Source organism: Protomyctophum parallelum (genome assembly GCF_964188405.1).
Source record: "Protomyctophum parallelum genome assembly, chromosome: 10".
Classification (NCBI taxonomy): Eukaryota; Metazoa; Chordata; class Actinopteri; order Myctophiformes; family Myctophidae; genus Protomyctophum; species Protomyctophum parallelum.
In genome coordinates, this window is record NC_139704.1 from 3,736,082 (window position 1) to 3,749,150 (window position 13,069).

Here is a 13,069-nt window from a genome sequence, read left to right on the forward strand (position 1 = left end):
CGTAACTTAATTTTGTTCATTTTGTTATATAAATCAATTTGACCCCGTAAACCCCCTCAAGAACCCGCATGGGTCACTGACTGTTTCTCAGCATATTTTTGTGTTGAGAAACAGTGCCATACAGAGAACAGAATGGTTTCACCCTGCAGTGGCCATCAATATTATATGGCCTTGTCCGTGGCAATTTATTTATTTTATTTTCTGTTTTACACACCATTATAATGTTCTTATTATGATCCAAATAGCCTACTGAATGTCAAGTCTCCAGGTTTTCTTCAGAACATGTATGATTGGCACATGAGTCCACTATAGCACTAGTCTAGTGGTTCTCAAACATTTTATTTGTCTACTCGTTTTACTCATTTATTTTGTATGTCTTTGGCAAAAATGGAATTTGGACAAAAATGTCCACGACAAGCCAACATGGTGACCCTTCACTACTGAACAGCATGACCTGTCCAACCACAGGTTTCAGTCCAAAGAGCTCGTCTCATTAGTCATTATACCTTCTCATCTCTGCTGTGTTTGCTGCCCTCTCACTACCAAGGAGCGTTCCCCATCGATTCCTACATCCTCGCTGCATCCTCCACGCCTCCTTCATTCCTCGTTTAGAGTTGGGGCTGTGGTCTGTAAAGGTATTGAGACAAACACTGCCATATGGTACCTCTGTCCCTCCGAATTCACCTAATTCCTCCCATCAACCCATTATCATTATAATTTTATTTATTTATTAGATCCCCAATCCCCATTAGCCTCCTGTGCATCACAGCAGCTACTCTTCCTGGGGACTATCAAGTCTTCTGTTGTACTTGTAGGCTATTGAGTATAGAGCGGTTGTAAACGCAAAGTTACAACTTGTAACTTTGCCTTTTTTTGCGTTTTTAAAATATTTTTTGACACAATCAAATGTTTTATGGATTCACCAGGAGCCTGAATGCCTTGGTTCCAGGCTTAAAATAATTGATACAAATGTTTAGAAATCTCCATGGACTGACCGAATGGGCTTTCTACTTAGCCACTGCTATGCTCTTTATGTTTACTGGGTGTATGTTCTTTCAATGTGTACTTTTTAGTTCACTGTCCAAGTAAAGTCTAGTCTACCTTTAATTCTTGTCTTGAGTTTGGGTTTTGAGTTGTTTTTATGCATTTGAGTTTTCCTTATAGTTGAGTTTCTGACACACACACGTGACGCATGCACACTTGCTCGCTTACCTGCTCACTCACAAGGATAATGAGGGAGTGTTCATATTGGTGGCATCAGGTATCTACATCTGACACAGATCTGTGGATTAACAGAACCGTTCATCTGACTGACTGAAGGCACATGTAGCTTAACCACTAACACGTCATTGTAGAGTCAATGTAGACAAAATAATTATCTTGTTTTTTGTTGAAAGTATATGATTGTATAGTAGATTGTATAATATAGTATAAAATAAAACTTTCATAATGTTTCAGCCAATCAGCAAACCGGTGCCTTTATCATGATGATGTCAACAACATGATGTCGCGGGGGACACATACACATGTTTATTTTGCCATTGACTTGAATACCACATGATGTCACGGATGTCACAAAGCCTTATGTTTGAGCGGTTAGCACCGCTCAAAAAGAGTAAAACGTTTGTTAATACCAGTATCACATTGAAGATTATAAGACTTCTGCGGCAGGTGTTTTCACAAGTCCATGTTTGGGCAACGGTTTGTGTCACCTTGAAAGACCCGCCCACCTCAGACATCGGCAACATTATGTTGTCACCGAGCATCATAATGTGACACCACGCCCAAGGCATATAGGGAAGGTATATATATGTATTAATACCATCGACAATGTGACATTCCCGCCATTATTGGTAGACGTTAAGATGACCGAGCGAAGGCACAACGGAACGACAGTCGACCAGCAACCGGAGCGGAACGAACCCGTGGACAACACCCCCGATGTTCTGAACAAGGCCCTGTCTGGACTCACCCCGCGATGGCGGGACTGGTGGGTGCGAGGAATTGTGGCCTGGGGTCTCATGTTGATCTTCTTCCTGACGACCTACCTGGGCCCCGTCGCGTTCATGCTGGCCGTGATGGTTGTGCAGATCACGTGCTTCCACGAGATCATCACCATCGGATACAGCGTGTACCACTCCTACCACCTGCCCTGGTTCCGAACGCTCAGCTGGTACTTCCTGCTGTGCGTCAACTACTTCTTCTACGGAGAGACGCTGACGGATTACTTCTTCACCTGGGTGCAGAGGGAGGAGCCCCTGCGCATCCTCAGTCAGTACCACCGCTTCATCTCCTTCGCCCTCTACCTCGCCGGCTTCTGCATGTTTGTGCTGAGTCTGAAGAAGAAGCACTATCGCCTGCAGTTCTACATGTTCGGCTGGACCCACGTGACCCTGCTCATCATCGTGACCCAGTCTCACCTGATCATCCACAACCTGTTCGAGGGCATGATCTGGTTCATCGTGCCCATATCCTGCGTGATGTGCAACGACGTCATGGCCTACATGTTTGGCTTCTTCTTCGGACGCACGCCGCTCATCAAGCTGTCGCCCAAGAAGACGTGGGAGGGCTTCATCGGCGGCTTCTTCTCCACCATCGTGTTTGGGCTCTTGATATCCTACGGGATGTCGGGCTTCCGCTACTTTGTGTGCCCGGTGGAGTTCAACAACGACTCCAATAGTTTCCAGGTGGACTGTGAGCCCTCGGAGCTCTTCCGGCTGAAGGACTACGCTCTGCCCGGCGTAGTGGCGTCCGTGACCGGATGGAGCACGGTGCGCCTGTACCCCTTTCAGATCCACAGCGTCGCCCTCTCCACCTTCGCCTCCATCTTGGGACCCTTTGGCGGCTTCTTCGCCAGTGGTTTCAAGAGGGCCTTCAAGATCAAGGACTTTGCCAACACCATACCCGGTCACGGTGGTATAGTGGATCGCTTTGACTGCCAGTACCTCATGGCCACCTTTGTCAATGTGTACATCGCCAGTTTCATCCGGGGTCCCAACCCTGCTAAAGTGCTGTCCCTCATCTGGACCCTCCGTCCAGATCAGCAGCTCTCCGTCTTCAACTCCCTCAAGGAACATCTGACTCAGAAAGGCCTGCTGCCAATGCTGGAGGCTTCCATAGGGCTCCCCGACCCCATACACTGACAGCTGTTAGCGAGAACAAGTCTACGGAAACCGAGAAACTACGTTATCATTGAGTTAGTGAATTACTAGCTCTGTATATCTACACGAACTAAATGTTTGTCAGGTGTACCTAACTCGATTCTAATCTAAACCCACTTAATGGTTCATTATTCACAGAATCTGTTCGGTATCAGAAAGTAGCAAAGCCTGAATCATTTTTATTACTACTCAGGAATGATGCAAGTTGGGAATGAATGCCCACCCTGATACCCCTTGTCAGAGTACTTGTTGTACACATTGCCACCTGGTGCACGTACACCTTACCAGTAGTTAGAGGCTAGTCTATGACATCAATACTATGATGATATTAGGGATCTCCATATATGGGTAGACACTGTTATCTTGCTCGCATCGCTCTCGTCTCCCATAGCTAGTTGATTGGTGACTGGTGCTTTCATGCACTGCCCGAGTAACATTACTCACAGCTGTGTAAACACAAGTCATTCGATGTGTACATGGTTAAAGCTTGGCTGTTCTGTTCAGGGAAGCAGATGCCCACAGACAGACAACACTTTTTTGGTCAGGCTGAATTTTGTGAATTTAGATAGAAGATGCAATATAATGAGATTTTTTTGAGGGGCGCTAGCCCCTCCTATGCCCAGCTTTGTGTGTCTGTGTGTACCACGGAAATGATTGGATTGGCTGAGCACGGAATGTGATGTATGACGATAAGAGCGCTCCTCACTTCACACAAGTGTGATCTTTTACTTTTTTTTTTTTTTGCCTTATACTGAATCTTATCTGACTTTACAGTCTGGTGAATGTATTGTACTGCTTAATCCATTCTGAACGGCACCCATTTTGGTGTCGGCATCATGTTATGCTTTAGCTATTGAAAAATAGCAGATCTACAAGCTCATATCGCGCCACCGAGTGGCGCGATACGAGCTTGTAGATCTGCTATTTTTGAAAAATCGAAGAGCGACTGACATTTTTTAGAATCTGATCTCAGGTCAGAATGGGTTCATCAGACCAGTGTGTGTCCGGCGGAAACCTCGTATGAATCTGATCTCAGGTCAGAATGGCTTAATCCATAATCAAAATAAACTGCACTGTGTAAAAAGTCAGGGTCTAATATGTGAATCTTGGACTTCCTGTGGCCAGTATAACATCAGCACTTATTCTGCGTTCACATGGAATCAGGCAATCGGTAGACGGCAACCAGACTTCATTTTAGTGGCCGGGAGCAGGACAGTAAACGGAACAGGACAGCACGGCAGCCAGAACCAGTGACGGTAACGGCAGACGGCATCAATGTTAAAATCAGTGTTGATTTCGTCGACTAAAACTAGGACGGAAAATGTTCGTCGACTACCTTTTTTCACTGACGAAAACTAAATGGAATCTAAATGAAAACTAAGCCATGATGACAAACTAAGACTAGAAATACTGTAAATTTCGTCAACAAATAAAAACTAGACTAAAATGTTAGGAAGGGACTAGTGGACAAGAGATTCAGTTGGCATATACGTTATTTTATACTTGGTTGCATGCTGAAAATAGCCAATTAGAAGCTCGCGCTGAGACACGTTGTGAGCTTGTAGATCGGCTACTATCAGCAAATGTAAAATCAGCCATTATGACGGCATCAAGGCCCGCCAAAATGCATTAAAAGTCGACTAAATCAACTGTAGATTTAGACGACTAGATTCTTATGATATTTAATCGACTAAAACTAGACTAACACAAAATCATTCCGGGTGACTAAATGTGACTAAAACTAAATTAAAACTATTCAAGAGACTAAAACTAAAATAGAAATTTGCTGCCAAAAACAACACAAAACTATGCATTCACATGGAATCAGGCAAGCGGTAGAGGGCAAACCGGAACTCATTTAAGTGGACGGGAGGGAGCAGGACGGTAAACGGAACAGGACAGCCCGGCAGCCAGAACTGTTTTAAGGTTTTTAGATTTACTTTTAATAACAGTGAGGGGGGCCAGCTTAATAGGGCAGGGGGGTCATTCCAGAGCTTAGGGGCTACAACAGAGCAGGTTCGATACCCCCTATGCTTAAGCTTTCCCCTGATGACAACAAGCAGCACCTTCCTTGCCTGCCATCTCAATGACCTTGAGGTGATACATTTCAAGGAGGTCAGAAATAGAAAATTAAAAACAAACAATAAAATATTTAAATAAATCTTAATGTGTACAAGGAGCCAATGAAGGGAAGCCAGCATGGGAAGATCAATCAATAAATTAAATCAATCAACCAATCAATCAATTAATTGATCAATCAATAAATCAATCTCTATATAAAACACCAAATCCTTAGTCACTGCAAGACTCATCAAATTAACCCATTCTGACCGGGCACCCATTTTGGTGTCAGCATCATGTTATGCTTTAGCTATTTAAAAATAGCAGATCTACAAGCTCATATCGCGCCACCGAGTGGCGCGATACGAGCTTGTAGGTCTGCTATTTTTGAAAAATCGAAGAGCGACTGACATTTTTAGAATCTGATCTCAGGTCAGAATGGGTTCATCAGACCAGTGTGTGTCCGGCGGAAACCTCGTATGAATCTGATCTCAGGTCAGAATGTGTTAATTCTACAGCAGCTACACTCAATCAGTGTTCAGGGTCATTGTAACAGCAGCTGGTAAGCCCTATAGTTTGGTGGCCAAAGAAGCTTTTCAACATTTATGAAGGCCGAAAATGCATTACATTTTAATGAAATGAACAGCCTTAGACTCAATGGCAGATCTACAAGCTCACACAAAAGTACCACACCACAATACACCTATATAAGTCTGGTGTGTAGAGTAGTGTACATTGCTGTGTGGATTATGTAGGCCTTTTTTAAATTAGGAAAGTTCAATGACAATGACGGCATCAAGGCCCGCCAAAATACATTAAAAGTCGACTAAATCAACTGTAGATTTAGACGACTAGATTCTTATGATATTTAATCGACTAAAACTAGACTAACACAAAATCATTCCGGGTGACTAAATGTGACTAAAACTGGCAAGAAGAAAAACAAAGGGGAGCTCCATTTGGCACTCAAATCTGTGCAAAATCAATTTATTTGCAGGTCTATACTGACCCTCTTCAGGCATGAATATTGCATAAAATATTTACAATCAATCTAGCAGTTTAGGTACAGTAATGATACACAAGTGTGTGTGTGTGTGTGTGTGTGTGTGTGTGTGTGTGTGTGTGTGTGTGTGTGTGTGTGTGTGTGTGTGTGCGTGTGCGTGTGTGCGTGTGCGTGTGCGTGTTTTCACATAAGATGCACCTCTGACATTGTCCTCCATTCTTCTCAGATCAGTGGAGAGAATGAAGAAATATTATTATTATTATTTTATTGTGTGATACTTTCCTTTAGCTGAACATCCCAAGGCACATTTCATTCAGACACATCACACCAGGAAAAACAACCCTTCTACAATTATTTAAAATAACAGCTGATCACATTAAATATTTTTCGCACCCACTCTCTTCAGAGCCAGGACATTCAGCGGCCTCTTATCGTGTACCACATGTCGGAGCTCCCAGGGGGTGTTACGTTAACGTCCTCTCTCAGAGGACTCACACAGCGAATGTGGGATAGCGAACAAGCAACACTTGTATTTCAAATTGCAACCTTTGACTGGTGACACAAATGTGAGTGGCCCAAGGAATTAACAATCACATCATGCGGATTACAGGACAATTTGAATCTGAGAGAAAGATGGGGGAAGGTAGACAATGAATGTATGACAGTGGAGATGATGTACAACATGCTGCACTACTTTCATATAATATAAGTGTAGTCCGGTTTTCAGTTGAGTTGGCAACACTTTCTATTAGAGTTGCACGATATTGAAATATCAATATCCAATCTATGATTATGTGCAGGGTCATCGGTCTGATACCGATATATTACATTATTATTAAAGTATATTATATTTATATTGAACTAATTGCTGAATTGTTTTATTTAGATCTTTTTGTTTTGCTGGTGAAAGATGTTATGCTCCATTCCAACTAACAGCTAACTGACGCTCTTAAAAAGACAGAGACAAGGCAGACTGACTGCTCTGTGCGTACAAAGCCATTGACGGTCACATTATTATTGTGTCATCAATATTGGTGAAAATAAACAGGATTATTTTGAGACCGATTCAGCTTTTTTATGGCCAATTTCGATACGCTACCAATTATATTGTGCATCTCTACTTTCTATGAAGCTCATAATATAGTACTATAAAGACACTTATAATGTGAGTGAGTAGGCTGTCTGACAATCAAAAGATCACCAGTCCCCCCTCCTACACACACACACACACACACACACACACACACACACACACACACACACAGTTTCTTTTTGGTTGATCATTAACCTCCAGTTAATGCATGTACAGTAATCTGCCTACCCAGAGTGTGTATAGGCCTACTGACCACTCTACTGGCTATAAGTCAGGTTTATTGATTCATGCATTACATTTTATACAGCCAAAGACTCATTGCCTCAAAATAAACTTGACTTATAGTGGTCGACGTGGATGACTGTACATATGTTCATGCGTCAATCCTGTATTGTTCTAGCATTACTGTGAGGCAATTCTATTTAGAACCCTAAACGTTTTTTAATGTTAATACATGGAGCTATAATGTTATGTCGTACTACAATACAAAACAATTGCATCTAACCTGCTACCAGTCAAAGTGCAGCAGCAGCTCAACACACAGAAGAGGTGAGGTACCATTGTGTTGTTCATTCATGGTCACAAGATACAGTATGATTTGACCACGACATCCATATCTGGATAAATGTGTACCCACTAGACTAGATGAGGGACGAAATCCTAAACCATGAATATTTCTCAGGGGTTTGGATGCAATGTTTAAGCATAAAACCACATGAACATGTGGTTTATTCTGGGGCAAACATTCTAGCAGATCTACAAGCTATGTTATGGGTTTGTGCTGTATCTGGTATTATCGGCAAATACATTTGCGGTAGAGGGATGGGGGCAGGGGACTCCATTCAACTAAGTCAGTAGGGTTTAAGAAGTGGTTTATGGTAAATGGGTGCCTTTCTGGTCTTTCCGGCCTTTCAGACCACTTTATGTATTTCACATTCAACTCATTCATACACAGCTGGCAGAGATAACTGTAGAAACCTCGCAAGATGCCCGGCTATTATATCTACCAGCCTGACCTTACCATAATATAGCAGGCTAAATCTGGCCCCTTTGCTTTGAGGCAGGCTTGATAAGCTTGGAGCACAAAGAATGCAACTGATACATCATAAAAGTTTGAAATTATTTTTAATTATCTAACACTGAAAGAACTTTAACAAGATGCACCTCGGCATTCTTTGTCAGTGAAGAGAAATAATTATGGACTTGACACAAACACCTTTAGAGAGCAGAGAAAATCTGCATTCATGGAAAGCACTTGTGATCTATGGCTATGTAAAAAATATCATGTATTTTTAAGTGATCTAATCCTCCTCGTAAAATCTTTCCCCCTCACTGTGTATGTTTCTTTTCCCTTTTGACCTCCTCTATGATGATTTCCTGTTTTGACTATATAGATGTGTATATTCGTACGTCTCTAAATGTTTTGATGAATTGAAAATGGTGGGCCCTATTGTAAACAAGTGTAATGCTTTATGGTGTCGTCCACTCACAGTTAAAAGTTTTTTTGTATCGAGTTGTACTTGAAATGTACTGTAATTCTGCAAACTGTTAATAGATAAATCAATCAATCAATCAATTATCTGAAAAACACTCGAAACACAGTAAGGTACACCACACCAGAAAAAACACGTACATCCCTATTGCATTTTCTTTTTCAATAACAACAGCGGAGTAAATTACATAGGCCTATACCCTATAGCCTATTCACACTCACTCTGTCCAGAGCCGTCAACATTCAACCTTGCCAGTTTTTATCGTGTACTGTACCACATGTTTGAGCTCTCAGATGGTCCTTGACCTTATTGTTTGGGTCACTGGGTACAACGACGTGTCCAGTGTTTGCAAGTAAGATCGGTGGGTATTTAAGGACATGCATTTGCCCAATATCTGCAGTCACTCTGTTTCAGAATGAAGGGTTGTCGTGGGGCTTTGCTTGTCTTGCTGTTCTGCCTGTCGCAGGCTGGGGCTCAGGGAGAGAATGGGTGGGTCAAGGAGAGGGAGAACAAGGCTGACCCAGGTACCCCTTCACCACTTGACCTCTGGGTTGAGCTGAAAGCGCTTAGAGACATGGTGAATGGTATAGGAGCCACCATGATAGACATGAAAGCAGAGACGAGAGAGAAGCTGAGGAGCATGGAGGCCAGGATGTCAGCCAGCGAGGCAGAAGCCAAGGAGCAGAGGAACTTGGTGACCGATCTTCGGGTGGAGCTGAGCGTCGGCAAAAAAGAGATGGAAGGGATGGCAAAAGAAAGTGCAGGTTGGGATGATCAAGAGGCTACATGCTTGTTGTTGTGCAAAACATTATTCGCACATTGTTTAACATGTTTCTCTGTGATGTTTTTCAGAAATGGCTGCCAAATTGCGTGCCAGTGAAGTCCAAGTGGAAGACCTGAAAACCAGACTGGGTGCTAGTGTGACCGAGCTGCAGAACCATAAGACCAGACTGGGTGCTAGTGAGACAGAGCTGCAGAATGTTAAGACCAGACTGGGTGCTAGTGAGAGCCAGCTTTTGGACTTGAAGAAAGAAAGTGAAGGTAATTTCATGTTCAGTGGGTGCAGGTACTGTGGCAGAGGGGAAAATGTGTGAAGAATTATAGTATGTGTGACTTACTGTCTCTAATACTAACGTTTTATTGATTTCAGCCCGCGTTGCTCAGCTGTCCACCGTGGAAACAACACTGAGTGCTACTGGGAACGAAGTAGAGGAACTGAAGAGGCAGAATGCAGGTAATTATTAGCAGACATGTTAATATTGAACACTGATGCTGTTAAAACTTTTGATTTAATGAACATACACACACACACACACACACGGACAGACAGACAGACAGACAGACAGACAGACAGACAGACAGACAGACAGACAGACAGACAGACAGACAGACAGACAGACAGACAGAGAGTGACGGACGGACAGATAGACAGACAGACAGACCCTACACACACCACACACACTGCACACACCACACACACACACAGCTATTCATGATGTTAAAATCTTACAAACTATTTGATAATTGTTTTGGTCTGTCTGCTACTCTGCTCCTGTCCACTATGTCCAGACAAACCAAAGGTGGCCTTCTATGCTGCTTTGACTAATTCTGGACAAGTTGGACCATATGATGCAGAAACCACTCTGGTCTACACCAAAGCCATCACTAACATCGGCAAGGCGTACAATCCAGCTACAGGTATGTCAAAGAACTTTACAGAATCAATTAGCTTTCATCATTTTCAGAACATCCATCTATCAGGCTATCAAACATTACAAAATGACAGTAATCAAAATAAATATTCAACTGTTTCCCATTTAAGTTATGAGAGAACATGTTGTCATCTTTGGTTTTAATGTATAATAATAGTAAAACTTTATTTGTATTCTCTCGCAGGTGTATTTACATCGCCGGTCAAAGGCGTCTATCACTTCATGTTCACTGCATGCCACATTTCATCATCAACGTATGTGTATATACAGCTGTATAAGAATGATGAGAGACTGTTTTTTAACCGAGCATACAATACTGGGGGTTATGAATACGTATCTAATGGAATCAACCTTGAGCTGGAGGTGGGAGACATAGTTTACATGCGTATACCTGGTGGAGGCAAGCTCTATGATAACACAGAAAACCACAACACATTCAGTGGCTTTCTGCTCTATCCTATGTAACTGATGGTAAATGGTACCCGGGTAGACTGGTACCATTACATTAAAGAGATGTGTGTTGGCCCACATGATGTTCAAATTCATCCTGTCAATAAACACATATTCAAAAGTAGGCTACTGCTGTCTGTATTATCGATTATTTGAAAGACATGTATAAGATTTTGTTTCTGTCACATGAGAAACCTGACATCCATTTGTATTGTAAGAAGACTACCATTATTATAGAAATAGACATTGAAAGATGTACTGTAAGAACTTTAACAAGATGCTGTTTACCTTGACTGACATTCTTTGTACTTTATTAGATCAGTGGATACAATAAATGCAGAAAACATTTGTGTTTTTATGTTTATTGAAAAAGTCTATTTTCAATCATATATTTTATCTGAAAATCTAAAGACACTAAATCTATCTACAAGTCTGTTTTCAATCATTTTTTGAGGCTATTTTTGTTGTTATTAAAAGTTTTTGCCTGACATGCAGAAAATAGGGATGCCAGGTTGAAACAGGTTCATTTTCATTACAATTTCACCAGCTATGAGATAATCTGATGACGTAGGCCTATTAGTCCGGCAGCCAACAGGCTTATCACTTTGTAATATGCTATTGGCTGTTTGTATTCTTTTTGAAAAAATATAAAAAGATACTCCTGTGGAAAGGCTATATTATTTTACTTATATTGACCCTATAAACAATTTAGTATTATTTAGTATATGTAAGGTTTTGCACACTCAAATGGTACCTCGTCAGATAAGCCCCACATATCCTACAACAACTTCTGTGAACAGACTTCACTGTAGTAGCTTTTCATAAATTATATTTGTACTTAGGCTGTCTGCTGTCATGAAAGTTTATATTTAGAGAAATTCAAAGTCCAGCCGTCTGCTGTCCAGCCTCTCCCACCCCTCACTGGGGAACATTCTGTGAGGAAAACAGAAACGGGGTGAGTTGTCTTGCTACCTCCCCACCCTGGCAAGCAATTGGAATTGTAGGAGTTACATTTTGGTAGTTCAATCTGGGAACCCTTCAGCAAAGAAAGAACAGCACCCTCTGCTGTTTATTGCATCTCAGAATCTGTTCTTGAGATATTACAGTACATAGTGACCAGTTAAATGTGAAAATAGATCTACAATCTCACAACGCCTCACGTTGTATATAGACTATTTTCACTTTTTGGTTGACCAATGTTATTTTTTTATAGTATAGTTTATTCATTTTGATGCAGTAATGGTATTTTTTTTCTATAACCTTATAAAGTATGTTGGTTTGTTTACTGTTGGTTTTGTTTTCTAATAAATATGTCTGTACCTCTTTCTGTAAAGCAACTTTGGGTACCTAGAAAAGCGCTATATAAATCGTATATATTATTATTATTACTGTTGAGTGATAAAACAATGTTACAAACAATAAATCATGGTGACCAACATTTTGGAACCCCAACCCACAGCTTAAGAATCACTGTCCGGTCTACCTGACACTTTAGTACACTACATATTATGAACAACTGTAGCAATCTACTACAATACATTAGTTTGAAGCCGTTTTAACAGACCTCGTGGAGATCTTGGTTAGCTGAAGAAAGGCTTTTGCTATCATCAAATGAAATCGAACCCAAGGAGGCTGGGGCCTCCCCCTGCAATGATTTGGCCAATGCTAAAACCAACAAGGCCCACTGATAGATACCATGTCAGCCAACAGAAATGTCCCATCCACTTATAATTTTGTCCAAGAGCCATCCCTTTCCAAATTATGAATTTAGCTGAAGTGAAGAACACCAATTTCAAGAAACTGAAATAAAATAAAGTTATTAGTCAACAGACCGCTAGATGGGAAGAAAACTTTTCTACAAATTTTAACTTTGTGACTTTTCATAAATTGCCCTACTTTATCATACTACAGCACCACAAAAGTAGCAGATCTGATACTTTTGCATTTTACTCCAAAACTGCAAATCAGTTTTGGACAATACAGAGACAATATGCAACCCAAGTATAACTCATTATCCGGACCATAATCTATACATAACACCATCTGACTGATATTATATACACTCAAGTATACAACCAATTATGGAGACAAGGCCG

General features: G+C 41.4%; 1 protein-coding gene across 1 annotated transcript; it reads left to right on the forward strand.

Annotated features, from left to right (window-relative positions):
• Window positions 1–1,865: 1,865 nt before the first annotated feature.
• Window positions 1,866–3,143, forward strand: LOC310865250 (phosphatidate cytidylyltransferase 2-like; the record flags this gene model as incomplete). The annotated part of the gene is made up of 1 exon (XM_083774277.1): window positions 1,866–3,143. One exon carries the CDS (start codon window positions 1,866–1,868, stop codon window positions 3,141–3,143), a length of 1,278 nt encoding a protein of 425 aa, XP_083630403.1.
• Between the last annotated feature and the right edge of the window lie 9,926 nt (window positions 3,144–13,069).